Genomic DNA, 26,334 nt, shown 5'->3' with positions numbered 1-26,334 from the left:
TGATCCATTTTGAATTAATTTTTGTGTGTGGAGTGTGAGGTAGGAGTCAATGTTCATTTTGTTGCCTATACATGTCCAATTGTTCTAGCACGTTATTGGAAAAAAATATCCTTTTTACCTTTGTCAAAAGTCAGTTACTTATATTTGTGTGAGTCTGTTTCTGTACTCTAATCTGATCTATGTCTGTTCTGATCTGTGTCAGGGGTCAACAAACTTTTTTTTGTAAGGAACCAGATAGTACTGTCAATATTTTAGGTTTTGTAGACCAAAAAGGAAAATGCAAGATATTATGTAGGTACTTGTATAACTAGAGAGAAAACAAATTTCCGTGAATTTTTTTTGACAAAATTCAAATTATAATAATTGAGTACAATTTTGTGGTAACACAGCTCTACTAAGAAGAAGAATGGAATTCTTTTTTGGGAGAGAGATAACATTTTGCTTAATCAGGGTTAAAATTTAGTGTTTCCTCTCATAAAAGTTGATTACAAATGTTCATATATTAATTCATAGCTAATGAATTTTTGAAAAATTTGTATTGAGATTATGATAGTTTACAACCTTGTGAAATTTCAGTTGTACGTTATTGCTTGTCAGTCATATTGTAGGTGCACCACTTCACCCTTTGTGCCCAGCCTCCACTGCCCCCTTTCCCCTGGAAGCCACTAATCTGTTCTCTTTGTCTACTTATTTAACTTCCACATGTCAGTGGAGTCATACAGAGATTGTCCTTCTCTATCTGGCTTATTTCACTTAACATAATACCCTCAAGGCCCATCCATGTTATTGTGAATGGGATGACTTTATCCTTTTTTATGGCTGAGTAGTATTCCCTTGTATTTATATACCATATCTTCTTTATCCAATCATCAGTTGATGGGCACTTAGGTTGCTTCCACATCTTGGCTATTGTGAATAATGCTGCAATGAACATACGGGTGCATGGGACTTTTGGAATTGGGGATTTCAAGTTCTTTGGGTAGATACCCAGTAGTGGGCTAGGTCATATGGTATTTCTATTTTTCATTTTTTGAGAAATCTCCATACTGTTTTCCATATTGGCTGCACCAGTTTGCATTCCTACCAGCAGTGTATGAGTGTTCCTTTTTCTCCACAACCTCTCCAACATTTGTTACTTTTTGTTTTGGTTATTTTTGCCATTCTAAGGGGTGTAAGGTGATATCTTAGTGTAGGTTTCATTTGCATTTCCTTGATGATCAATAATGATGAACATCTTTTCATGTGCCTATGGGTCATCCATATATCTTCTTTGGAGAAATGTCTGTTCATGTCTCCTGCCCATTATTTGATCGAGTTGTTTGATTTTTTGTTGTTGAGTTGTGTGTGTTCTTTATATATTATGGAGATTAACCCTTTGTCAGATATATGACATGCAAATATTTTTTCCCAGTTAGTGGGTGTTTTTTTTGTTTCAATCCTGTTTTCCCTTGCCTTGAAGAAGCTCTTTGGTCTGATGAACTCCCATTTGTTTATTCTTTCTATTGTTTCCCTTGTCTGAGAAGACATGGTGTCTGAAAATATCCTTTTGATACTGATGTCAAAGAGTGTACTGCCTATATTTTCTTCTAGAAGCCTTATGGTTTCAGGTCTCAGCTTTAGGTCTTTGATCCATTTTGAGTTTATTTTAGTGAATGGAGAAAAAGAATGGTCAATTTTCATTCTTTTACATGTGGCTTTCCAGTTTTCCCAGCACCATTTGTTGAAAAGACTTTCTTTTCTCCATTGTATGCCCTCAGCTCCTTTGTCGAAGAGTAGCTGTCCATAGATGTGTGGTTTTATTTCTGGGCTTTCAGTTCTGTTCCATTGACCTGTGCATGTGTTTGTGTACAGTGCCATGCTGTTTTGATTACTGTAGCTTTGTAGTATGTTTTGATGTCAGGGATTGTGATGCCTGCAGCTTTGTTCTTTTTTCTCAGGATTGATTGCTTTAGCAATTTGGGGTCTTTTGTTGCCCCATATGAATTTTAGGATTCTTTGTTCTATTTCTGTAAAGAATGTCATTGGGATTCTGATTGGGATAGTGTTGAATCTGTAGATTGCTTTAGGTAGTATGTACATTTTAATTATGTTTATTCTTCCAATCCATATGCATGGAATGTCTTTCCATTTCTTTATGTCGTCATCAGTTTCTTTTGGGAAAGTCTTGTAGTTTTTGTTCTATAGGTCTTTCACTTCCTTAGTTAAGTTCACCACAAGGTATTTTATTCTTTTTGTTTCGATTGTGAATGGCATTGTGTTCTTGAATTCTTTTTCTGTTAGTTCATTATTAGAGTATAGAAATGCTACTGATTTATATAAGTTGATTTTATACCCTGCAACTTTGCTGTAGTTGTTGATTATTTCTAATAGTTTTCCAATGTATCCTTTGGGATTTTCTATATATAAGATCATGTCGTATGCAAACAGCAAGAGTTTCACTTCTTCACTCCCTATTTGGATTCCTTTGTTCCTTTCTTTTGCCTGATTGCTCTGGCTACAACCTCCAGTACTATGTTGAATAAGAGTGGTGATAGAGGGCATCCTTGTCTCATTCCTGTTCTTACAGGAATGGCGCTCAGTTTTTCCCCATTGAGTATGATGTTGGCTGTGGGTTTGTCATATATGGCCTTTATTATGTTGAGGTAGTTCCCTTCTATCCCCATTTTGTTCGGAGTTTTCATCATAAATGGCTGTTGGATCTTGTCAAATGCTTTCTCTGCATCTATTGAGATGATCCTGTGGTTTTTATTCCTCAATTTGTTGATGTGGTGTATGTATCACATTGATTGATTTGCAGATGTTGAACCTTCCTTGTGTCTGTGCTATGACTCCCACTTGATCGTGATGTATGATCCTTTCGATGTATTGCTGAAGTCAGGTTGCCAAAATTCTGTTGAGAATTTTGGCATCTATGTTCATCAGCGATATTAGCCTGTAGTTCTCCCTTTTTGTGCTGTCCTTGTCAGGCTTTGGTATCAGTGTGATCTTGGCCTCGTAGAATGTGTGAGGAAATGTTCCATCTTCCCTAATTTTTTGGAATAAGTTGAAAAGTATAGGAATTGAATCCTCTCTGAAAGTTTGGTAGAATTCCCCAGGAAAACCATCTTGTCCTGGGGTTTTATTCTTTGGGATGCTTTTGATTGCTGTTTCAATCTCTTTCCTTGTGATTGGTCTGTTCAGATTGTCTGCTTCTTCTTGAGTGAGCTTTGGGAGGTTGTAAGAGTCTAAGAATTTATCCATTTCCTCTAAGTTATCCATTTTGTCGGCATATAGTTTTTTGTAGTAATCTCTTATAATCCGTTGTATTTCTGTGGAGTCTGTTGTTATTTCTCCTCTTTCATTTCTGATTTTGTTTATTTGACCTTTCTCTCTTTTTTTCTTTGTAAGTCTGGCTAGGGATTTGTCAATTTTATTTATCTTCTCAAAGAACTAGCTCTTTGTTTCATTGATCCTTTCTCCTGCCTTTTTTGTTTCAATAGCATTTATTTCTGCTCTGACTTTTATTATTTCTCTCCTTCTGCTGACTTTGGGCTTTGTTCTTCTTTTTCTAATTCAGTTAGGTGTAATTTGAGATTGCTTATTTGGGGTTTTTCTTGTTTGTTAAGGTGAGCCTGTATTGCGATGAATTTCCCTCTTAATACAGCTTTTGCTGTATTCCTTATGAGTTGGTATGGCATGTTATCACTTTCATTTGTCTCCAGATATTTTTTTATTTCTTCTTTAATTTCTTCAGTGATCCATTGCTTGTTCAATAGCATATTGTTTAGTCTCCACATCTTTGTCCCTTTCTCAGCTTTTTTCTTCCAATTAATTTCTAGCTTTATAGCATTATAATCGGAGAAGATCCTTGTTATTATTTCAATCATTTTAGATTTAGAGAGGCTTGCCTTGTTTCCCAACATATGGTCTATCCTTGAGAATGTTCCATGCACACTTGAGAAGGATGTGTATCCTGCTGTTTTGAGGTGGAGTGTTCTATATATGTCTATTAAGTCCAACTGTTTTAGCTTTTCGTTTAGTTCCACTGTTCCTTGTTGATTTTCTGCCTGGATGATCTGTCCAATGATGTGAGTGGGGTGTTGAGGTCCCCTGCTATTGTTGTATCATTTTTGATATCTTCTTTTAGGTTTGTTAATAGTTGCTTTATGAACTTTGGTGCTTCTGTGTTGGGTGCATAGATATTTATATGCATTATTTATTCTTGATGTAGTATCCCTTTGATCATTATATATTGCCCCTCTTTGTCTCTCTTTACCTGCCTTACCTTGAAATCTACTTTGTCTGATATAAGTATTGCAACACCTGCTTTCTTTTGTTTGCCATTAGCTTGGAGTATCATCTTCCACCCCTTCACTCTGAGCCTGTATTTGTCATTGGAGCTGAGATGTGTTTCCTGGAGGCAGCAAATTGTTGGATCTTGTTCTTTAATCCATTTTGCCACTCTGTGTCTTTTTATTGCAGAGTTCAATTTGTTTACATTGAAGGTGATTATTGATGTATGAGGGCTTAATGCTGTCGTTCTGTCACTTGTTTTCCAGCTTTCCTGCATTTTGTTTGTTTCTTGTCCTGTGTGTTTTGTTCTACCCATTGATTTCTGCAGTTCTTATGCTATGTTTCTTAGTTTTATCCTTATTTATTTTTTGTGTCTCTGTTCTGCTTTTTAGTTTAGTGGCTACCTTGAAGTTTGTATTCAGAATCTCATGCATAACATAGTCCATTTTCTGATGACCTCTTACTTCCTTAGTCTAAACTGAGTCAGTTCCTTTCCTCCTCCCCTCCTAAGTTATTATTTTCATATCTTATTCTAACTTGTGTTGTGAGTTTGTGGTTAAAGTGACAAGATTATCTTTGTTTTTGGTGTTTTCCTTCCTTTTATCCTAATGCTATAGTTGAATTTTTGCTATCCTATTCTGATTCTATCTGTCTCCTTACTCTGTGTTTTGTGACCCCTTTCTCCCTTTTTTCTTTTTACAGGTATGAGGGCCTTCTTGAGGGTTTCTTGTGGTGGCGGGGGTGGGGGGGGGCGGGTCTCGTGGCTACGAAGTCCCTTAGCTTTTGTTAGTCTGGGAAAGATTTAATTTCTCCCTCATATCTGAAGGGTATTTTTGCTGGATAGAGTATTCTTGGCTGAAGATTTTTATCCTTTAAAGTTTTGAATATGTCATTCCATTCTCTCCTAGCTTGTAAGGTTTCTGCAGAGAAATCTGCTGAAAGTCTAATAGCAGTTCCTTTGTAGGTTATTTTCTTCTGCCTTGCTGCCCTGAGTATTCTTTCTTTGTCATTCATTTTTGCCAGTTTTACTACTATATGCCTTCCAGTAGGTGTTTTTACATTGACGAATCTAGGAGATCTAAAAGCTTCCTCCACACACATTTCTCTCTCATTCTCTAGATTTGGGAGGTTCTCTGCTGTTATTTCTTTGAGCATCCTTTCTGCTCCATTCTCCTTCTCTTCACCTTCTTGGATACCTATAATTCTTATGTTCCATTTCCTCATTGAGTCGGATATTTCTCGGAGACTTTCTTCATTTCTTTTTAGTCTCAGTTCTCTCTCTTCCTCTGTCAGGAGCCATGTAACATGTCTATCTTCAGTTATGCTGATTTGCTCCTCTATGATGTCCACACGAGCATTCAGGGATTCCGTATTTTGTTTTATCTCTTCCATTGTGTCTTTCATCTCTAGCATTTCTGATTGATTCTTCCTTATAGCTTCGATCTCTTTTGCGAAGTAGCTCCTGAACTTGTTGAATTGTTTCTCTATAGTCTCTTTTACCTCATTGAGTTTTTTGACAATAGCTATTCTGAATTCATTGTCATTTAATTTACTTATTTCTGAGTCCTTAGGGCATAATTCTGGGTATTTATTGTTTTCCCTCTGGTCTGGAGTTTTGATGAACTGCTTGATGCTGGAACTATGGGTTTTCCCAATTGTGATATTATTCTGTTGCAGTTACAGCCTGTCGCCACTAGATGGGGGGCGAGAGCTGCATATTCTGAGCCCTTGGCCTTAAGCTGAGTTGGCGCCGCACAGTGCGGGTGGTGGGGGGGTTGTTTTCTTTTGCACACAGTCCAGGTTTCCCAATTAGCTCTTGCTATCTGGTCTCCTGGGGTCTTGGCTTGATGAGGTCACCCCACACAAAAGCTTTCACCCTGTTAGAGGGCTTCCCTCTAGGCTGCAAGGGCGCTTGGGAGTCCTGGGTGATCCTGTGGATGCGCCACCCCTCCCTGACTCCTTCCTCCTCGGAGCCTCCCATGGCAGCGATCCCAATCTCTAGGGGAGGAAGCAAAGTTCTCTCTTACCCCGTTCCAGCTCCTCTGAGGGGGGCTCCAGCCTCTCCGCCCTCCGTCTTTTGGCTGCTGTTGGTCTCCAAGGATTCCTGTGGTATTAGGATATTTTCTGTTGGAATATGATTGCTCCTTTTTGTTGTATGTTGGAGGGGAGAGAGTCCCGGGCAAGCTCACTCTGCCATGATGCTGACATCATTCCCATAGCTAATGAAATTTTGCAAATTTTCAAATTTTTAATTTTCAAATTTGTAATTCAAATTTTACAAACAAATGTTTTTTCACACGGGTAAAACATGAAGCATTAGAAATGCTGCAATTTTTAGAGAGCTGTAAAGCACTGCAACGTGATGAGAGTGCCACATATAGTCTGTCATAACCACTCAGCTCTCCATTGTAGCACAAAAGCCACCATAGACAATATGTAAACAAATGAGCCTGGCCATGTTCCAATAGAGCTCTATTTCTAGGCACTGGAATTTGAATTTCACATAATTTTCACCTGTCGCAAAATACTATTCTTTTGATATTTTTTCCAACAATTTAAACATTTAAAAAGCATCCTTAGTTTCAGGACATAGAAAAACAGGTACTGGGCTAAATTTGGTCTATGGGCTGTAATTTGCTTACCTTACTTCCCCCATCTATATTTCCATCCTTTTGCCAATACCACATTGTCAGGATTACTGTAGCTTTATATACGTCTTGAAATCAGGTAATCTGAGTCCTCCAACTTGGTTCTTTTTCAAAATTGTTTTGCCTATTCTAGTTCCCCTGCCTTTCTACATACATGTTAGAATCAGTTTGTTGGTTTCTGCAAAAAATCCTACTCAGATTTTTGTTGGAATTACATTGAATCTACAGAGCAATTTGGGGAGAATTGACATCTTAAAAGTATTGAGAGAACTTGGTATATTTCTCCATTTACTTAGGTCTTTGATAACTTTTATCAGTGTTTTGTATTTTTTCTGCATATAGAGTTTAGATTTTGCACATATTTTGTTAAATTTATACCTGTGTATTTCATCTATTTTGGTCAGAGCCATCTTTTTAAAATGCAAATTGGATCACGTTATTTCCCCTGTTTAAAACTCTTCAGTGGGGTCCGCCCAGTGGCATAGTGGTTAAGTTCACACTCTCTGCTTTGGTGGCCTGGGATTCGTGGGTTTAGATCCCAGGTGTGGACCTGCACACCACTCGTCAAGCTGTGCTGTGGCAGCATCCCACATACAAAACAGGGGAATACTGGCACAGATGTTAGCTCAGGGCCATTCTTCCTCACACACACACACATATAAAACCCATCAGTGGTTTCCCACTGCTCTTTGGATAAACTCTGTAATCTTTAAAAGCCTAAAAAGCCCTGCATGATCTTGCCCCTGCTCTCCTTTTGAGCCTAATTTTATGCCATTCTTCCCCTTGCTCAAAATGTTCCAGTCTCAGACTAGCAGGAAATGGTTTTATCAGCTAAGGGATATAACTTTTAGAATATCTGAAAGAGTAAATAAATGTTTTCAACCAAATACTTAAAAAAATATATTTTAACCTTATTGAAAAGAGCTCTTCAATGACCTCCAGCAAAGAATGAACTTATATTTTGGCCAGGTCATTAGGCTCTCTGTGTGGAATTCTTTGATCTTTAAGTCTATACTCCTTCCACTGAAGCAGAGTGCTTTATGAATATTGTTTACATGGAACTTAGCTTTGTATATATTAGCTAAATAAAATATTCTTTCCTTCTTTATAAACATGCTGAAACTTGACAGAAAGGCTGGGTTTCTGACCAAAGCGAGGATCCTGTCACAGTCATTATACATGAGTGAAGTTAAACCTTCCAGCTATTAAAATAGTTCTCACATGTACATGTCTACTGCAAACTTTATTATAACATCCAAGGTAGAAATGTAAGACTATAGTGATGTTCTGTGAGAAGGTCTGCAGCTACATGCCTAAGAGAGCCACAGCATTCATTTAAAAAATAAATAAACCTTAAAACCAGCACGTTTAGTCAACCAATGTTTATTCAGCTCGTTGTGCTAGACATATAGAGATGAATAAATTATAGCCCAGGCCTTAAAGAAGCTCATCAGGCTAGAAAGGAGGCAAGGACCATATCATGAAAACCTAAGGGGCTTGTATTCCATCCTTTAACTTGGAGCTTCCAACACTTCCATGCACATGGAATTACCTGGAGAACTTATTTAAAAATCAGATTCCTGGACTCTTCCCTCAGAGACTGACTAGGTAGGGCTGTGGTGGTTCCGCAGGTGGTTCCTATTTAGCTAGCAACCCCTAGTCTGCACACTGACCTTTGAGAGCCAATGTATTAGGTAGGATTGAGCCACAGAATAATTAAGCTAGGTAATAAGATGAACATGTTAGCATTTTAGAATGTTAAATCTGATAGTAGTATAGAATAGCGGAATCACCTGAGAATTCATTAAACTGCAAATTCTGATATAACAGGTCTAGAGTTGGGCCTGAGATACTGCATTTCTAGCAATCTCCCAGACGAGGCTGATACTGATTGTCTGAGGGCCACACTTTGAGTAACAAGGGTAGAGAGGTTGGATTGGAATAGGGTGAGACTACAGGAATTGAGATCAGTTAGCAGCTTACTGCAGGAATCTAGGCAAAAGATGGTGACTATCTGAACTGCCAGCAGTGTTTGGTAATGACAAGAGAGAGTTCTAGTGAAATGTATTAGATAAAATTGGCAAGACTGATTTAGGGATTTAGTCAGATGTACATCTGGACGTGAGGGGAGGGGCGTCAAGAATGGTCTGAAAGTTGAAACTTAGCTATCCAGGTGGATGATAGTGACATTAACTGAAATAGGATAAAGACAGAGGAAGAAGGTGGCCTGGGGGTAGAGGAAGACTGGTTAGCATGGAAAAATTTCTTAGAATTGAGAAAGAGGGTAGCCAGAGGATTGGTTTTGAATGTATTGAATTTGAGGAATCTGTGAGATATCTAAAATGTGAAAGGTGAGTAGAGGAAGAGAAATCCACAATGGACCAAGAAGTCAGACAGTTTGGTTGATAAAAGAAAGAACCGTTTCAGAGGCATTTTCAGGAGGGGAAGTTCACATTATCATTGCCACTGAGATCCCAAGAGAAAGATTATATGTGGTTTAATGAGAGTGCATAAAATTATGCTTAAAAAACTGACATTCCAAAATGCTGATTGGCTAAAGGGAGTTCATAAAGTGCCCAGGTTAGTTTCTCTCTCTCTCTTAATTTAGAGAAAGATTTAGGAAGGGAGACAGTTTTTTCAAGTCATTTATCGTGGTAGGTCTCACAGTGCCTTTTTCATTCAGATTTTCTTCTTTCTTCCCCATCCTCCCACAGATTGATCACACTTACAAGAGCTGCTATGAAACAGGGGAAGTGAAAACTAACAGATGAAAGTTTTGCCATGCACTGAAAGGAAAGCATCATCTGTGAAGTTCTATTTTTAAAAATGTCTGCTTGTAACACCTTTACCGAACACGTTTGGAAACCTGGTGAATGTAAGAACTGCTTTAAACCTAAAAGCTTGCACCAGCTCCCCGCAGACCCTGAGAAGGCACCCATCACCCATGGCAATGTGAAAACTAATGCCAATCACAGTAATAACCACCGCATCAGGAACACCGGAAATTTCCGGCCTCCTGTGGCTAAAAAGCCCACTATAGCTGTGAAGCCCACTATGATGGTGGCAGATGGACAAAGTATATGTGGTGAGCTTAGTATCCAAGAACACTGTGAGAATAAACCTGTCATCATAGGGTGGAACCGAAACAAGACAGCCTTGAATCAGAAACCACTTAATAATAATAGTGAAGATGATATTGAAGGATTTAGCCATGTTCCTAAGCCTTATAGGCATGATAGCGCAAAGAAGATATCAAATAACAATAATGGACTAACTGAAGTATTGAAGGAGATAGCAGGCTTGGATACCAACCCTCAGATAAGAGGAAATGGAGCAAACTCCAGAGAAACATTCTTAGGAAGAATAAATGATTGCTATAAACGATCACTAGAAAGAAAGCTTCCACCAAGTTGCATGGTGGGTGGGATAAAGGATACTCAAGGCAAGCATGTTATTCTGAGTGGGAGCACAGAAGTGATCAGTAATGAAGGGGGCCGGTTCTGTTACCCAGAGTTTTCTAGTGGCGAGGAGAGTGAGGAAGATGTACTCTTCAGTAACATGGAGGAGGAGCATGAAAGCTGGGATGAGAGTGATGAAGAGCTGTTGGCCATGGAGATTCGCATGAGAGGGCAACCTCGCTTTGCTAACTTTAGGGCAAACACTTTGTCTCCTGTTCGATTCTTTGTGGACAAAAAATGGAATACTGTCCCCCTGCGAAATAAATCTCTACAGAGAATCTGTGCTGTAGACTATGATGACAGTTATGATGAAATCCTGAATGGTTATGAAGAGAATTCTGTAGCCTCCTATGGGCCAGGAAGCATTCAGAGCATGGTATCATCTGACTCCACATCACCAGATTCTTCTTTAACAGAAGAATCACGGTCTGAGACAACCAGTAGTTTATCCCAGAAGATTTGTAATGGGGGAATATCTCCTGGTAACCCAGGAGATTCTAAGGACAGGAAGGAAACTGAGCCCAATTATGAAAGTCTCTCTAGTAATAATCAGGAGGAGGACTCATCACAAGCATCCAAAAGCTCAATAAAAGTTGGAGAGACACACAAAGCAGTACTTGCTCTCCGTTTAGAAGAAAAGGATGGCAAGATTGCTGTACAAACTGAGAAGCAAGAAAGTAAAGCCTCTACAGATATTGCTGGGCAAGCAGTAACCATAAACCTCGTTCCTGTAGAAGAGCAAGCGAAGCCCTACCGAGTTGTGAATCTGGAACAGCCGTTGTGCAAGCCATATACTGTCGTGGACGTGTCAGCAGCCATGGCCAGTGAGCACCTCGAGGGCCCTATTAACAGTTCTAAGATGAAAAGCTCTTCTACTCCAAACTCTCCAGTGACATCACCTGCATTGACATCAGGACAAATAAGTGCGCATTTCCAAAAATCCAGTGCAATCCAGTACCAGGAAGTATGGACTTCCAGTACCAGTCCACGGCAAAGGATACCTAAGGTGGAATTAATTAGTGGTGGAACTGGACCAAATGTCCCTCCAAGGAAAAACTGTCACAAATCAGCACCTACTTCACCCACAGCTACAAACATTTCATGTAAAACCATCCCTGTTAAGTCACCTAATTTGTCTGAAATAAAATTTAATAGTTATAACAATGCTGGTATGCCACCTTTTCCAATTATCATTCATGATGAGCCAACTTATGCTCGGAGTTCCAAAAACGCTATCAAAGTTCCCATTGTAATCAATCCAAATGCATATGACAATCTAGCCATTTACAAAAGTTTTCTCGGAACAAGTGGAGAACTTTCACTGAAGGAAAGAACCACAAGTATGATAAGCCATACTTATGAAGAAATAGAAACTGAAAGCAAAGTGTCTGATAACACCACTAGCAAACCCACTGAATGTCCCCAAGCTAAAGGATTTTCAAACAGCACAGAGTGTAAAAGGGGTTCAGTGGCTCAGAAGGTTCAGGAGTTTAATAGCTGTCTTAACAGAGGTCAGTCTTCACCACAGAGAAGCTATAGCTCCAGCCACAGCTCCCCAACAAAGATCCAGAGAACCGCTCAAGAACCTGTGGCCAGAACAGAAGGAGCTCAGGAGTACCAGATGGTGGGCAGTGGCAGCAGCACCAGGGAGAAAGCAAGCACAGTGCTTTCTCAGATTGTGGCTTCCATCCAGCCTCCACAGTCTCCTCCAGAAATGCCCCAGTCTGGCCCTAAAGCTTGCAGTGTGGAAGAGCTTTATGCAGTTCCTCCAGATGCTGATGCTGCTAAGAGTACACCCGTTCGGCCCAAATCTCTCTTTACATCTCAGCCCAGTGGTGAGGCTGAAGCACATCAGACCTCAGAAAGCCCTACCACCAAAGTACAGAAAGATCCACTCACAAAGCCAGGCACCACCCCTCCCTCCAAATTAGCGACTAACCCCCAAAATGAGCCACCACCTCCCTTTCCCCCACCACGCTCTACTTCCTCCCCTTACCATGCAAGTAACCTTTTGCAGAGGCATTTCACCAACTGGACCAAGCCAACCAGCCCTACCAGGTCAACAGAAGCTGAGTCAGTTTTGCACTCTGAAGGCAGTAGGCGGGCAGCTGATGCAAAACCTAAACGCTGGATATCATTTAAAAGCTTCTTCCGCCGTCGGAAAACTGATGAGGAGGATGACAAAGAGAAAGACCGAGAGAAAGGGAAACTGGTGGGCCTGGATGGCACAGTCATCCACATGCTGCCACCTCCTCCAGTTCAGCGCCATCACTGGTTCACGGAGGCAAAAGGGGAGTCTAGTGAGAAGCCAGCCATCGTTTTCATGTACAGGTGTGACCCTGCCCAAGGCGAGCTCAGTGTGGATCAGAGCAAGGCTGGGGCAGACCAGTCAGCAGTCACAGAGAAGACGGCAACAGAGGATGGGTTACTACAAGACTCAGAGAAGGAGAAAAAGAGTCATTCTTCTCCATCACAGATTCCTAAAAGAAGTCTCAGGTATGTAAAACAGACTGGCAGAATGTGGGAATTCGGTTTTTTTTAAAGATTTTATTTTTCCTTTTTCTCCCTAAAGCACCCCGAGTACATAGTTGTATATTTTTTAGTTGTGGGTGCTTTTAGTTGTGGCATGTGGGATGCCACCTCAGCGTGGCCTGATGAGTGGTGTCATGTCTGCACCCAGGATCTGAACTGGCGAAAGCTTGGGCTGCCGAAGCAGAGGGCACGAACTTAACTACTCGGCCACAGGGCTGGCCCCTGTGGGAATTTTTTTTTTAACAAATTTTCAAGTGCTAAGTTTTTTTTTTTTTTTTTTCCTTTTTCTCCCCAAAGCCCCCCAGTACATAGTTGTGTATTCTTCGTTGTGGGTTCTTCTAGTTGTGGCATGTGGGACGCTGCCTCAGCGTGGTCTGATGAGCAGTGCCATGTCCGCACCCAGGACTCGAACCAACGAAACACTGGGCCGCCTGCAGCGGAGCGCGCGAACTTAACCACTCGGCCACGGGGCCAGCCCCTCAAGTGCTAAGTTTTTTACGTCTTTATGTTTGCGTAAGAGCCATTGCACTCAGTGGTCATCATCTTTCTTCATAACTGCATTCCAGGATTAGAATATTATTAAATGATCTTATTTCACTGAACAAAGTTTACAGCCCTGGATCTTTAGCCAAAGTAGCCTGCTGCATTCTGATGAAGGCAGAACGGCTTTAAAATAGAAAAACAAATCAAATACCTTAATAGCAATAAATAATACATTGCTTTGAAATTCTGTGGTAGTGTGAGGAAGAAACAGGATCAAATGAGTAAATGATGGTACTATTCTTTCCTTCACTGTAGATGAAATAAACTCTTCAAGAGGCCAGCCCTGTGGCCTAGTGGTTAAGTTTGACGTGCTCCACTTTGGTAGCCTGGGTTTGGTTCCTAGGCACAGACCTACACCACTCGTCAACAGCCATACTGTGGTGGTGACCCACATACAAAATAGAGGAAGACTGGCACAGATGTTAGCTCAGGGCAAATCTTCCTCAGCAAAAAAACACAAAAAAACCTCTTCAAGCAATTCTTTTTGACTTCCACCAAGATGTTGTCTCTATATGCATTACTTTATTTTAAGGGAATTTGGTTTTTTTATTGCTATCTCTTTCTGTCCTTCTTTCAAGTATTGTGGAAAAGGGGGAGAGAGGGTCAAGCAGTTTATAGTTATTTAACCGGTGTAAATGGAGAAGTTGCTTATTGAGATTGAGACCCAATGGTGTAATCCTCGATCCAGCTAGGCAGATTGTATACCCACACCAGTTCTCTAGGCATTAGTTTTCTTTAATACTTTAATAACTGTTGTATTGATTACCTACTCTGTGGGCGGCACATCCCAAAATCTATCTCGAATCCATATAACAGCCTGACATATTGGTTGCCTTCTTCAGATGAAGAAAATCAGAGAAGTTACAAATCAGCCAGATTAACACAGCTACTAATTGTCAGAGCCAGAATTCAAATTCTCATCTGTCTCACTCTAAAATTTGTATTCTTCCTATAATGTTGCATTGTTAATGAACAGAAGATCAAATAATTTTATATTTTCACTTCTAATCATTGACATAAACATTTATATTGAGGAAGCTTAAGTTTTTTCTTTCTCATTTGTATTGTAAACAAAATTAATGAACCTCCAGTAAAAACAAGGAACTGTTATCCCAAGTCTGTAACAAATGGGATGATTTCCTTATATCCCCTGTCCTTTTTGTTCTTAAAGATATGACCTGAGTCTTCCATTCAACTGATTGAGTCTTCCTTCCTCTTCACATCTAGTAAGCCTTCTCTCCACCAAAGACGGCAAACTCTGATGATAGAGCAGATTCTCTCACCAGCTTTTCTTCTGAAAAGTATAAATAAAAGTAAAGTAAACACTTAATGCCTTCACTTTCTCTAGCAAAATGTTAGGAAGTTTTATATATAAGCTTTTTACATAGCCCCAAGTGGTTGTCAAAATGCTAACAAGTTACTGTTTTCCTCAAATCCATATAATACCAAAGCAAGTAGAATAGTGGTAATATACTCCTGGAAAGGAATAGTCTTGTCATTGGTCGTTGAAAGTGGATGGTAGAAAATTGTATTCCAGTAGTAATAAAGCACATGTATTGCAGGTTATTTAGGAAAGGAGCAATTTAAAGAGCACATGGTAGGAGTTACCTATGAGGGAATGGCAGATAGTTCTTGCAGATCAATAAATCGCTTTATTCCTCATTAAATATGACTGTGGTGTGTTTATCCACATCCTGGAAGGCAAGGCCAAGAAATGATTTGGCCTCTTTTCTGTGGAATAAGACTACTTTGGCCTCATCCCACTATATGTGGGCTTGAGGGCAGCCCAGGCCCTTGGCCCTATACAGCTTATATTTTCACAGATTTGGTTGTACGTTTCTAGGCCTGTACTCAGATCTACGGTTTTAGTCAGTGATTATTTAACATAACTGCAGTAGAGTATTGATTAGAGTCATCAGGTTATATGTAAAGGTTTAATTCCAGAACGAGCAGTTTATCCTCATGTGGTGCCTCTATAATGGTGACTTGTTAATAGCAGGGAGAAAGGCTTGCCTGAAAAGGACAAACTGATGATAGCGATGCGCACTGATCAGCTCGCGACCCCTACTCCAGTTATCATGGAGTGAAATAGCCTCGGGAAGAAGCCATTGGCCTTTCTGTGTTGCTGGCACGTCTATATCAGATATGTCCTGTTCCTCTGACTTCCTAGTGGGAAGGGAGTTCCCCACCCCCCTACCCTGGATGCTCCACATGAACCTGTCCCAATCCCACTCCACAGTGGTACAGGCAGAAATTTTGCTGGGAGGAGTGTGGATCAGAGCCTGGTGATGTTCTGTAGTGCCTTGCTGCCCAGATCCCATTTGGTTTGATTTATTCGATATCCATTTACTGAGTACTTGCTGTAATCCTCAGGCCCTGCTATATTAGTTAACTTGGGCTGCCGTAACAAAATACCACAGACTGAATGGCTTAAACAGCAGAAATTTATTTTCTCACAGTTTTAGAGGCCAGGAGTCCAAGATCAAGATTCCAGCTGATTTGGTTTCTGGTAAGGAATCTCTTCCTGGCTTACAGGTGGCTGCCTCCTCGCTATGTCCTCACTTTCCTCAGTGGGTGTATGCAGAAAGGGAGAGATTGAGACCAAGCTCTCTGGTATCTCTTATAAGAACACTAATCCTATAAGACAGGGTCCCACCTTTATGACCTTATTTAATCTGTTTCCTTAGAGGCCTCCTTCTTCAAATACAGCTACACTGGGAGTTAGGGATTCAACATATGAATTTTGGGGGGACACAGACACTCCATAACACATGCCATGGGTCTTCAGAGAAGGAAGAGCCCCTGTGAACAGTGAGACATGGGTAATGTAAGATTTGAATAGTCTTTAATGACTGGCTGAAAATTTGAAATAAGGATGGAAACATACACTGCAGCCTCATTGTGAGGGGCTTTGAAGACCTGCAGGTAGTCTGGACCTGACCTTGACAGGTCACAGGATCTAAGGATTATGTAGAACAGAGGAACTGCAGAACAAAGATATTTCAGGAAGAGTCCCCTGGCAGGGTGGGTAGAAGGTACAGGTTCTATGGTCCCTCTTGTAGCAGCTTTCTCAGTCTTTGAAGCCTGCCTTTTGTGCTCACCTCTGTCCTCTCTTGATACAAAGAACTGAGATAGTGGGGCACGCTGCAAGACTTGACTTATTGCTGGTGTCACAGATGTCATTTCTTCATCCAGCCAGGTCTTCTAATAAAAATCATAAATGTGTTGACCTTAAACAAATAGACAACCAATTATTTCTCCAGCAAAAATGGGTTTTTTGGGGATCAACAGAGAATTGTGATTCAGGATCTGCAACCATGGCAAGCCACCTATAAGTTCTGAGCAACAAGGGGAGGGGAAACTCTTTTATAGAGGGGAAGGGGAAGTTGGGAAGGCTATTGTAAACAAATAGTCCATTGGAGGGATTGAGAGTTTGAAGTATAGTGGCTTTTCATTGGCTGAGTTGCGACTATATCTATTGGCTGAGCTCTTGGGCAAGAAGAAGTCTTTCTTCTTCCTTTTGGGCTCTGCTATCTTTGTAGGGCATGAGAGCTCCCCCTCTGCCCTCCCAACTCCATTTTAAATGAGGTTTCTGTTTATTAGTTTTCACAAATGTCATACTAGGCCAAATCCTTATTTCCTAACATTTTGTGAGTTTGTGTAATTGTATTCTAAGAATAAACCTCTGAAGGTAAGGATTGGTCCCAAAGCACCATTATGAATCTCTCATCTCTGACTACTTAAATTATTTTATTTCCCCTTTTCAGCTATTTCACTTCTGAGCAATGATGCCCCTTAAAATTTTCCTACTCACTTTTTACACTTTGCTCCATTTATACTTACTACCCTGTTCTCTCTGTGGGGAGGGAGGCAGTGAAAAATAGTTTCTCAAAGTGTGGACCTAGGACCAACTGCATCAGAATCACCTAGGTGTTTGTATAAATGCAGATTCCTGGGCCATAGCCCAGAGCTGTAAAATCAGTCCTAGAGGTGGGAGCCGCAAATCTACATCTTTAATGAGTGCCCAAGGTAATTGTCTGATGACAATTGGTATAGTATTTTAGAATACAGACTTTGAAGTCACTCAGACCTGAATTTGAATCCTGCTCTCTCCACTTATTAGCTCTACCATCTTGGACATCTTGAGCTCTGCTTCTGTTTCCTCATCTGTAAACTGAGAGGCAGAATAATCTATCTGTTTAGAGCACAGACTCTAGAGCTGAACTGCTGGGTTTGAATCTCAGCTCCACCAGTTACTTGCCACGCTACCTGAGGCAAATGACTTAACTTCCCCGGGCTACGATTTCTTCATTTGTGAATCAGAGATAATAACCTGCCTAGTAGGTTGTTGTGAGATTTAAAACAATTTATGTAAAGGGTTAGAAGGCAGGGTGTGATTTTTTTTTTCCCCACCTCCAGGACATATTTGACATGTCTGGAGACTGTTTGGTTGTCACAACTGGGGAAGCAGGGAGTGGTTCCAACACCTACTGGGTAGAGGCAAGAGATGCTAGTGTGATCCTGCTATGCACAGGACAGCCCTCCACAACAAAGAATTATCTGGTCCAAAATGTCAATAGTGCCAATTTCGAGAAACATGGCTTAGAACAGGCACATAATAAGCACTGTGTACATTTGGGCTACCATTGTTGTTTACTATTGTGAGAATAACAAGCCTTACTCAAGTATTATTGTTAGGAAATATATATTTAAGCACAGTACCTAGCACTCATCAAATTTAGAGGTAGTGTTTGTGGTGATTATTATTAAGAAGCCAATATCTGTAAACACAGTCTTTTTATATAGAGCAGATCCTATTTAAAGAAGTCATGTAAATAATGTAATGTAAATAATGTAAATAATGACTTTGTAAATGTAAATAATGTAAATAATGACTGTAATGTAAATAATGTAACGTAATGTAAATAATGACTTTAACATATTTCAAAAGTAGAACACATCTATAATCATTAATACCTCACATTTCAATAATAGCTTTATTCTTTTCAAAGCACTTTTCTTCATCTTCATAATCAAGCATTTATTGTTGCATCTTTACAGTACACCAAGCTTGCCTGGTGGTACCAGTGTGGTGGAAAGAATATGGATGTTCGAGTTGGATAGTATCAAATGCAGATCCTGACTATACTACCTAAGTACCTGTGTAATCTCAGGCAATTCAGTTCACTTCTTTCAGTCTCAGTTTCCCCGTCTGTAAAATGAGAATAATTGCATCTACTTCCTGAGGTGTTTTTGTGAATTAAATGGAAAGGTGTGTGGCTTGTGCAATGTCAAGTACGAGTAGGTTCTGAGCAATTTTAGTTCCCATTCTCTCCCTACATCCAGGCCCTCAGTGAGCCCGCAGTGTTTTTGGAGAGTCTAGGGTACATAATCATCTACCTCCTCTGATGCAAAGGCAGCTAGGCAGCTGAGGGAGATTATGGGGAAAGTGGGAAAAGGTGTAGTGACTTGTTTCTCTAGTACTTCTGGGCATGCAGAAGAAGTCCAGATCCCTAGAAAAGCTCTTTCATACCCTACCTGGGTCAGTCCTGTTGGAGAGGCTTGTAGGTATTTTCTTCTAATGTCTTGCTTTTTCAGGAAATATCCATCAATATCTCACCCCTTTCTTTAGAAATGAGCTAAGGCCAAAATGGTGATGCAGACACATTCCTTCTGTTACCACCTACAAACATAGGTTCTTTACCCGCGACACAAGAGGGGCCAAATAAAAACTAGAATACCAGGCTTATGGCAAGGAAAGGGTTTTTATTTCAGGTGATATCAGCCAGGAGATGAGAGCAAGCCTTCAAATTTGTCTCGTTTCATATCTCCCCAAAAGAGGGGAGGCAAGGGGTTTTAGAGGTTTGTGAGGAATGTAGCTGTTTGTAGATGGCAGGGGGGAGTCAGGGCCCTTGCTGGTCAAAGCTTTCCCGCCAGCCTGCACTTGGCCTTGGGACACTACTTACAGGGAGGAGGAGGAAGAGATGATATGAAATCCAGGTGGTTGTCCTTGGCTGTTTGTCTCCATGGCGGATAGTAGATTCTGGAACCAGGAAGCCAGGGAGTAAACAGAGGAAGAGTGCTTTGGTTTTAACCCCATATATCCTGGGTTTAATGTAGGGGAACTGATATCAGAGCCAGCATTAATTCTGCCCTATTTTATGTTCATTTCTCAATCTTGAAGGATTTGGGGCAATGACCAATTTAGCTACTTCCTGCTGAATAAGGGCATAGGTTGTTTTATCTTGTTGAGCCAGCCTTTTCATAAGGCAGTGATGCAGGTGGGCTTTCAAAGTTAGGTCTGTGTTGCATAAGTAAGTAACCAGTTATTTAATAAGAAGCATTTCTAGAGAAACAAAAAGAAAAAACAAGGTCAATGGTTGGAGCAAATCATAAACCAGTTCCTGAGCCCAGGGGGCAGCCAATCAAGATTCCTAAAAGTGAGGGTCAAAGCATCTTTTGCAGTTTAAAATGTCTTGATGGTGTCATCAGGCATTCAGGTAGCTTTCTGAGTGGTTTACACAGCAGCAGGCATGAATCTGTCTTAAGTTTACATCAAGTGCTCCAGCTTCAGTTTTTAAGGCTTCAGGAAAAAGGGCAGGTTCAGTTCTCAGTGATTCCAAATGAAAATGATAGAAAAAAATGGAAACATTAGTTTGGAGATTTGTTATTTGAGATATTTCAGGAGACTGGAAGAATTCAGGATCCAGTCGAGTTTACAGATATAAAACAAAAACCTCAAAGACAATTAATGGAATTAGAATATAATATCCATGAATGTGTATTATAGTTTCTATTGAAACATAATTTTTCTCTCTAAAATCACCCTCATTTTTAGCAAAAATACTAGTTGTAAAATAAGTTTAGTTTTAATAAATTTGGCCCAATTGTTTACATAAGTACAGTAAGAATAGCAGTTGATCATATAGGTTCTTTTGAATCTGCTTTGCTGGAACTTTTTACAAGGAATCTCAGATTGAACTTTAAAGGCCTCTCAAGGCCAGGAAAGCCAGACCAAGAACTTGTCATCAGATTTTGCCTGCAATACCTACAAATTTGGGTGAATTCCTCTCTTTGAGAGGTTTCCCAAAATATTGAGGTTCCTTGCACCTGCCAGGGGGAGTGACATTCTTTACTCAACCTTACCAGGTTACTGGGAACCCATAAGCAAGGTACTAGGCCAATATTTCCAACTGGCTTTACTCCAGAAAGTCAACCTTTATTTTTCAAAAGCTGTCTTGTCATATCTAAGCCTGTTGGGTTTTTTTTTAAATATGACATTCCAGTCAAAGCCTTGGTAATATAACTAGTGTTTCCAATTGTGTCCTGTTATAAGACAAACAGATTCTTATTGAACTTATGCAGACAACTATATAGCCATGAAAATAAGAATACTTACTCTTTAAGAATTTCCAAATTCTGGAGGGATCAGGTAGGGAGAAAAAGATAAATGTTTCGATTTTGTTTACAAATGTATGATTTTATCAAATTGCTATAAATCATAGTTAGCACAAGAGAAAAGAGGCAATGATTTTTTTAAATCTGAGGAAACAAAACACAAAACATTTTTAAAAATCAGTAATATTTTAAACAAGAAGTCATAAAAATTATAATCATCTTCATCAGTTCATTTAGTCCTGTGTAATAGATTTTTTATCTTAATCTTCTCTTGGTAGTTTTATGAGGTCATCAGTTTCTCCATTAGAGTTCTGTAATTTATCTAGCTCAGTTTATAATCTGAAAGTTTATCATAAATCTGTATTTTAGAGCAGGTGTCAGTCTTTTCCATGAACTTTTCTGAAGGTGAAACATATTTGCAAAAACATCAGAGTAAAACAACTGTCCATAAATAACAAAAGACTTAAAAATGACAATTGACAAAGATACTTGACTATTTCTATGACATATAACACTTTGAAATAACCAGAATTAAGACTGATAACTAGAACAGATCAGAGTTTTAGTAATGTTATACAGCCTTTAAAACATTTTTATCAATAACATTTACCCATACAATATCATAGGTCCCCATGTTTAATTATCACTTTCACCACGGTGACAGTTAAAGAATTTTAGGTGAACGCAGAGAATTAAATAGCTATAAGAAGAACTTCGGCATCTCTGATTAAGGACCTGATAAAAACAATATAGGATATTTATTTTGATAAAACATAAAATCTTTATTCTTCTGGTAGACTCCTCAAAGAAAAAAAATCTTTCATATTTTTGTTTTTACCAATAGCAGACTAAAAGTTTAGGAAAATTATCTTTTTAAGAAAGAGAAGACCAAGTTTTAATTTTGTACCAGATTACATTAAAATTTATTTACAGAATTAAATTTATTTTAATCTCGGCCAACTTGACCATACATAAAACTCTTAGGGGTTTTACTTTCATAAACCTTTTGTCACTTATTTTTTACATTCAGAATTTGTCCCAGGTTTCCTTTCTTCCCTTCGAGTACTTTAGGACAAATTTATCTTTTTTTAACCCAACAAGCAAAAATACTTTTATTTTTGTACCTTGTTACTGAAAACATATATTTTATTTTCCTTGTATACAAATATTTTTTCCTTAATTTTTAGTAGCTTTAATTTCATATATTAATTAGAATTTTTAACTCTTAGAAACCTTAAATTCTAAGTAAAAACCGACTAGGCAATTATAAACTTTTTTTTACATTAGCATTCTGAGGCTTGACAAATTTACAAATACCTTTGATAATTTTTAGAAACGTTACTTTATAGTAATAAAACACAGATGTGTTTATTGATAGACCCAAATGCTTTTTAGTTTTTCTGTAATAAGCCAAAAGTAGATAAACTTAGACATGTTCAGCAATAATAATGTTTCAGTATTCCATCCTATCCAAAAATGACCCAGATATTCAACAGATTTTGTTATTTAACTTAACATAGTAAAACTCTAATGTTTTAGGTTACCAAAAAGATTTTGGAAGCTGTTTTTTAAGTATACAGACCATAAAACACAATTATTATACTCAAAAACTTTTACCCATTTTTATCTATTTAAATTATTTGTTTTTAGGAATCATGTTTAGATTACTCTCAAAGACTTTGTGTGACATCAAAGCAATTAACCATCATCTTAAATTGTTTTAAGTACATATATCATAACACATAATTATTGTTAAAAAATTTCTCCAAAAACATTTATCCTTTTACATTTAGTTTACCTGTTCTCAACAATTATGTTTAGATCGTCTACGAAAACCTCATGAGACATTAAACAAAATCAGCTATTATTCTAAGTTATTGTTCTTATTGACAAATTTTGTAACAGAGAGAACATGAGCTTATTTGACCAGTAAACCCGGGCTGTATGTCTGCCTTATATCCAATGCTGATAACTTTGAGGACATACCTATTTTAAATCAAACCAGCAAACTTAAACAGGCTTTTATTTACCAAAGATCATTTTATATTATGTTAAGCAACTTTGTCTTTTAGAATTTTCTGTATGTTAATCAAAGACTGGATTCCATTGTGAGAGATTTTGAATCCTCTCTTTTAGGGGTGACCTCTAAGGTGGACTCATCTGAAACAGAGGTTCCCCAGAATGGCCATTACAATTTCAAATTATCTCAAAGGTTTACTTATTTTCACTTGCTTAATTTTAGATCAGGAATTTGAGGGGAGTTGAAGTGGCAAATTTCACCGAGAGAAGAGCGAGAAGCAGCAGATTTGGCTTCTGCTGATAGCATGTTTAATTATTTAATTATTTTCTCTTAAAGAGGCAGTAAAATATTTCTGATTTTATTTAGAAGCCTCAAAAAATTAAAATAGGCTTCCTGTTGTTGTAGCTGGCTTTTTCCAATTGCATACATCAGTTTGGGTAAACTGAAATTGCCCCATTTTGGCTATTTTAAAGTGAGATCTCCCCTAGCATGTTTAATCAACATCGCCTAAAGGGTGGATTTATACGCTTTTACAATATCAGGTAGGGGAAACATTCCCCAGAGACATAATGTTTATCTCCACAACATAATTTATGATATAGTCGGGCAAAAGAGATGTAATTATTTTACATATAGCCCATTTAGATATACCAATTTTTACAAACCTTTATCTTAATTTTCTTAACTCTTATACTTCTACTTATAACTTGTATTAGAATTCCATTAACAAGTTTCAGTATTACAATATGGTATAGGAGAATCATTCCCAGTTAGACATAACATTTATTCCCAAGGAAAACATCCAGGCAAAGTTGACATAACCTCTTCATATAATATTAGCTTAAACACTTTAATCTTTCTAGTTTTACCAACTTTAGCAGCTTAACTGTTGCCCCAAACAATTGTTAGTCAGGTTTCTCACTCTGATTTTTGCCTCCTGACCCTTTCGGTTTTTTCAAACTTGGATGAATAGAACAGGTTTGTCTGATGTCCTTTAATGTTGGGGGGCCAATACGGGGTGACTTTAGCCCATCCAGCCTTAGGCAGTGTTTCATTAAAACCTTTGTTTTAACTTTATGTCTGCTCTATTTACCCCATTTTCCTTTTTAGTAACCAGTTAAAGATTTCCATCCTGTTGGGATGAGTCCTATGACTCTTCCCTTTCTGATTTCTCGTTGTTAACTTAATGTTTTCATTAGCATCTATAAGACCACGAGAAGAAGCTGAGACCCCCAAGTTTGATTAAGGTTTTAAGACTAGTCACTGTATTTTCCTTTTAATTTGGTCTTTGCATAGGTACCAATAAAACAGCTGTTTATGACGAGAGCTCTCTAAAAATTTTCCAGCTTAAGGATTCATTGTCTGGCCATGTTCTCTCCAGAGTTAAAAGAATATTGCAGCCATGTAGTGTTACAAAAGAAAATCATCCCTTTTAGACATTGGCTTATGACTATAATTAGATCATCTACTCAGAATTAGCCCCAAATGGACTCTGCTTGGGGACAGACAGCATGTTTCCCTTTCCAATACACAGAGACAGACACACAGATCAAGACCCAGAAAAGCCAGACACCAGTGAACCAGTCCCCAGATTAAGGGTAGAAAGTCCTACAACTGTTCCCACTCTGAATGTGTGCCCAGATGGCCCCTCCACGAACAGAAAGGACCCCAGATGGCCTCTCTGCAAACAGAAAGGGCCCCAGATAGCCCCTCCATGAATGGAAGGGACCCCAGAGGAGGGGAGGGAAGTTCATGGCCCTCCCTGAGGCAACTTACCCTATTTCAGAGTTCGTCGACTCACCAGAATGGAGAACAAACAAACACAAATCTAGAGCCTGTTTCATTGCCATAAGAAAATGTGCCCAGGGTCAGTGGTGCCAAGCCAGATGGAAAGTACTGTGGACAGTCCCTAGGGCAAATCACCTAGGCAGCTGCTGGCCTGCTTCCTAGGAAATCCCTGTCAGTCTGGGGCCGCAGAGCTACAGGCAAGAGCCTCCTGGCTGGCTCACCAGGTTGTTACCGCCTACAAACATAGGTTCTTTACCCGCGACACAAGAGGGGCCAAATAACAACTGGAACACCAGACTTATGGCAAGGAAAGGGTTTTTATTTCAGGTGATATCAGCCAGGAGATGAGAGTGAGCACTCAAATTTGTCTCATTTCATCTTGTCTCCCCAAAAGAGGGGAGGTAAGGGGTTTTAAAGGTTTGTGAGGAATGTGGCTGTTTGCAGATGTGTGTGTGTGTGTGTGTGTGTGTGTGTGTGTGTGTGTGTGTGTGTGTGTGTGTGTGTGTGTGTGTGTGTGTGTGTGTGTGTGTGTGTGTGTGTGTGTGTGTGTGTGTGTGTGTGTGTGTGGCGGGGAGGGGAGGGGATGGAGTCAGTGGCCTTGCTGGTCTGAGCTTTCCCACCAGCCTGTGTTCGGCCTTTCGAGACTGTTTGCAGGGAGGAGGAGATGATATGGAATCCAGGTGGTTATCCTTGGCTGTTTATCTCCATGGCAGATAGTGGATTCTGGAGCTAGGGATCCAGGGAGTAAGCAGGGAAAGAGTGCTTTGGTTTTAACCCCATATATGCTGGGTTTAATGTAGAGGAACTGATATCAGGGTCAGCATCACTTCCATACCTCTGTTATTGGGAAGGGCAGTCTTATTTTATTGCTCTTTTCCAAGATTAATTTATCTTTTCTGTTAATTTGCACAGATGCCATTCTGACTTTGTATTTCATAGGATTTTAAAACTGATTTTTCTTAGTATTATGAAGGCAGCAGTGACTTACAGTGGCCTGTGTTTTTATCTACTTTGCTGTCTTGCAGTCTGGTGCCTTGAAGATACATTTAATTTGCTATTCACGTCTGTTAAAAAAAAAAAAAGAAACTGTGGAGTGCCTGAAAATTAGAGTCTATTCAAGACCTTGCGCGTGGCTGCCAGTCTCCCCTTTCTGAGACCTAGCTGCTTCATTCATACCAGTAAGAGCTACCTTTGTTTGACCAGACTATGTTAGACGTATTAGCAAGCACTCATCAGATCTCAGTTAAAAGTTAATCTCAGTTCAGGATAATAAGTTTGAAGTTTTCAGTTAAACACTACAGAAGGCTTAGTGGAAAATTGAAGACACTAAGATAGTGATCAATGGGCACAATACTTTTCTACCTGAGAATGCCAGTAATTGGAAAATGTAGCAAAATCAAGTTGATGACCTGGAAACTAAGATAGGGTTAAGAAATGTCACATTGGTGGGGGGTCCTAGAGGTAAAGAGACAGAAAGCAATGGAGTTTTCCCTCCTTCCAAAAGATTAAAGGTTTGGGATTTGATAACTTTGAACTCTCTTCCTCACCTGTCACTGCACATCCCATTTCTGCAAAAGTCCATCATCCCCAGCAACCTCAGAAATAAGCAGCTCTGGAAACCAATAACAAAGTCATGAAATGCTATTTCTGATGTGCTTTGATCTGATTTTTAGGG

At 39.3% G+C, this 26,334-nt stretch overlaps 1 protein-coding gene and 1 long non-coding RNA gene across 13 annotated transcripts in view; one reads left to right on the top strand and one right to left on the bottom strand.

Annotated features, from left to right (window-relative positions):
• PEAK1 (pseudopodium enriched atypical kinase 1) overlaps positions 1 to 26,334 on the top strand; it is a 298,588-nt gene that overhangs the window by 221,463 nt on the left and 50,791 nt on the right. For all 11 annotated transcript variants that reach the window (XR_011501633.1, XR_011501634.1, XM_070504457.1 and 8 more), the window contains one exon: positions 9,635 to 12,874. Coding sequence is in view for 9 of the 11 variants with exons in the window: in XM_070504457.1 (XP_070360558.1) it covers positions 9,747 to 12,874 (3,128 nt within the window). In the remaining 2 variants the exon portion in view is untranslated. The remainder of the gene's footprint in view (positions 1 to 9,634; positions 12,875 to 26,334) is intronic.
• LOC123282736 (uncharacterized) lies at positions 13,390 to 25,114 on the bottom strand. Of its 2 annotated transcripts, XR_011501635.1 has the most exons (4): positions 24,648 to 25,114; positions 19,420 to 19,496; positions 16,555 to 16,683; positions 13,390 to 14,747 (listed from the first exon to the last, which is right to left on the bottom strand). It is a non-coding gene; the product is annotated as an uncharacterized lncRNA (long non-coding RNA). The 2 variants fall into 2 exon arrangements; XR_006522974.2 differs by having other exon boundaries at positions 19,420 to 25,114.

The sequence above is a fragment of the Equus asinus genome, chromosome 2, assembly GCF_041296235.1.
Source record: "Equus asinus isolate D_3611 breed Donkey chromosome 2, EquAss-T2T_v2, whole genome shotgun sequence".
Lineage (NCBI taxonomy): Eukaryota > Metazoa > Chordata > Mammalia > Perissodactyla > Equidae > Equus > Equus asinus.
This window is presented reverse-complemented; position numbering and strand designations above follow the sequence as displayed.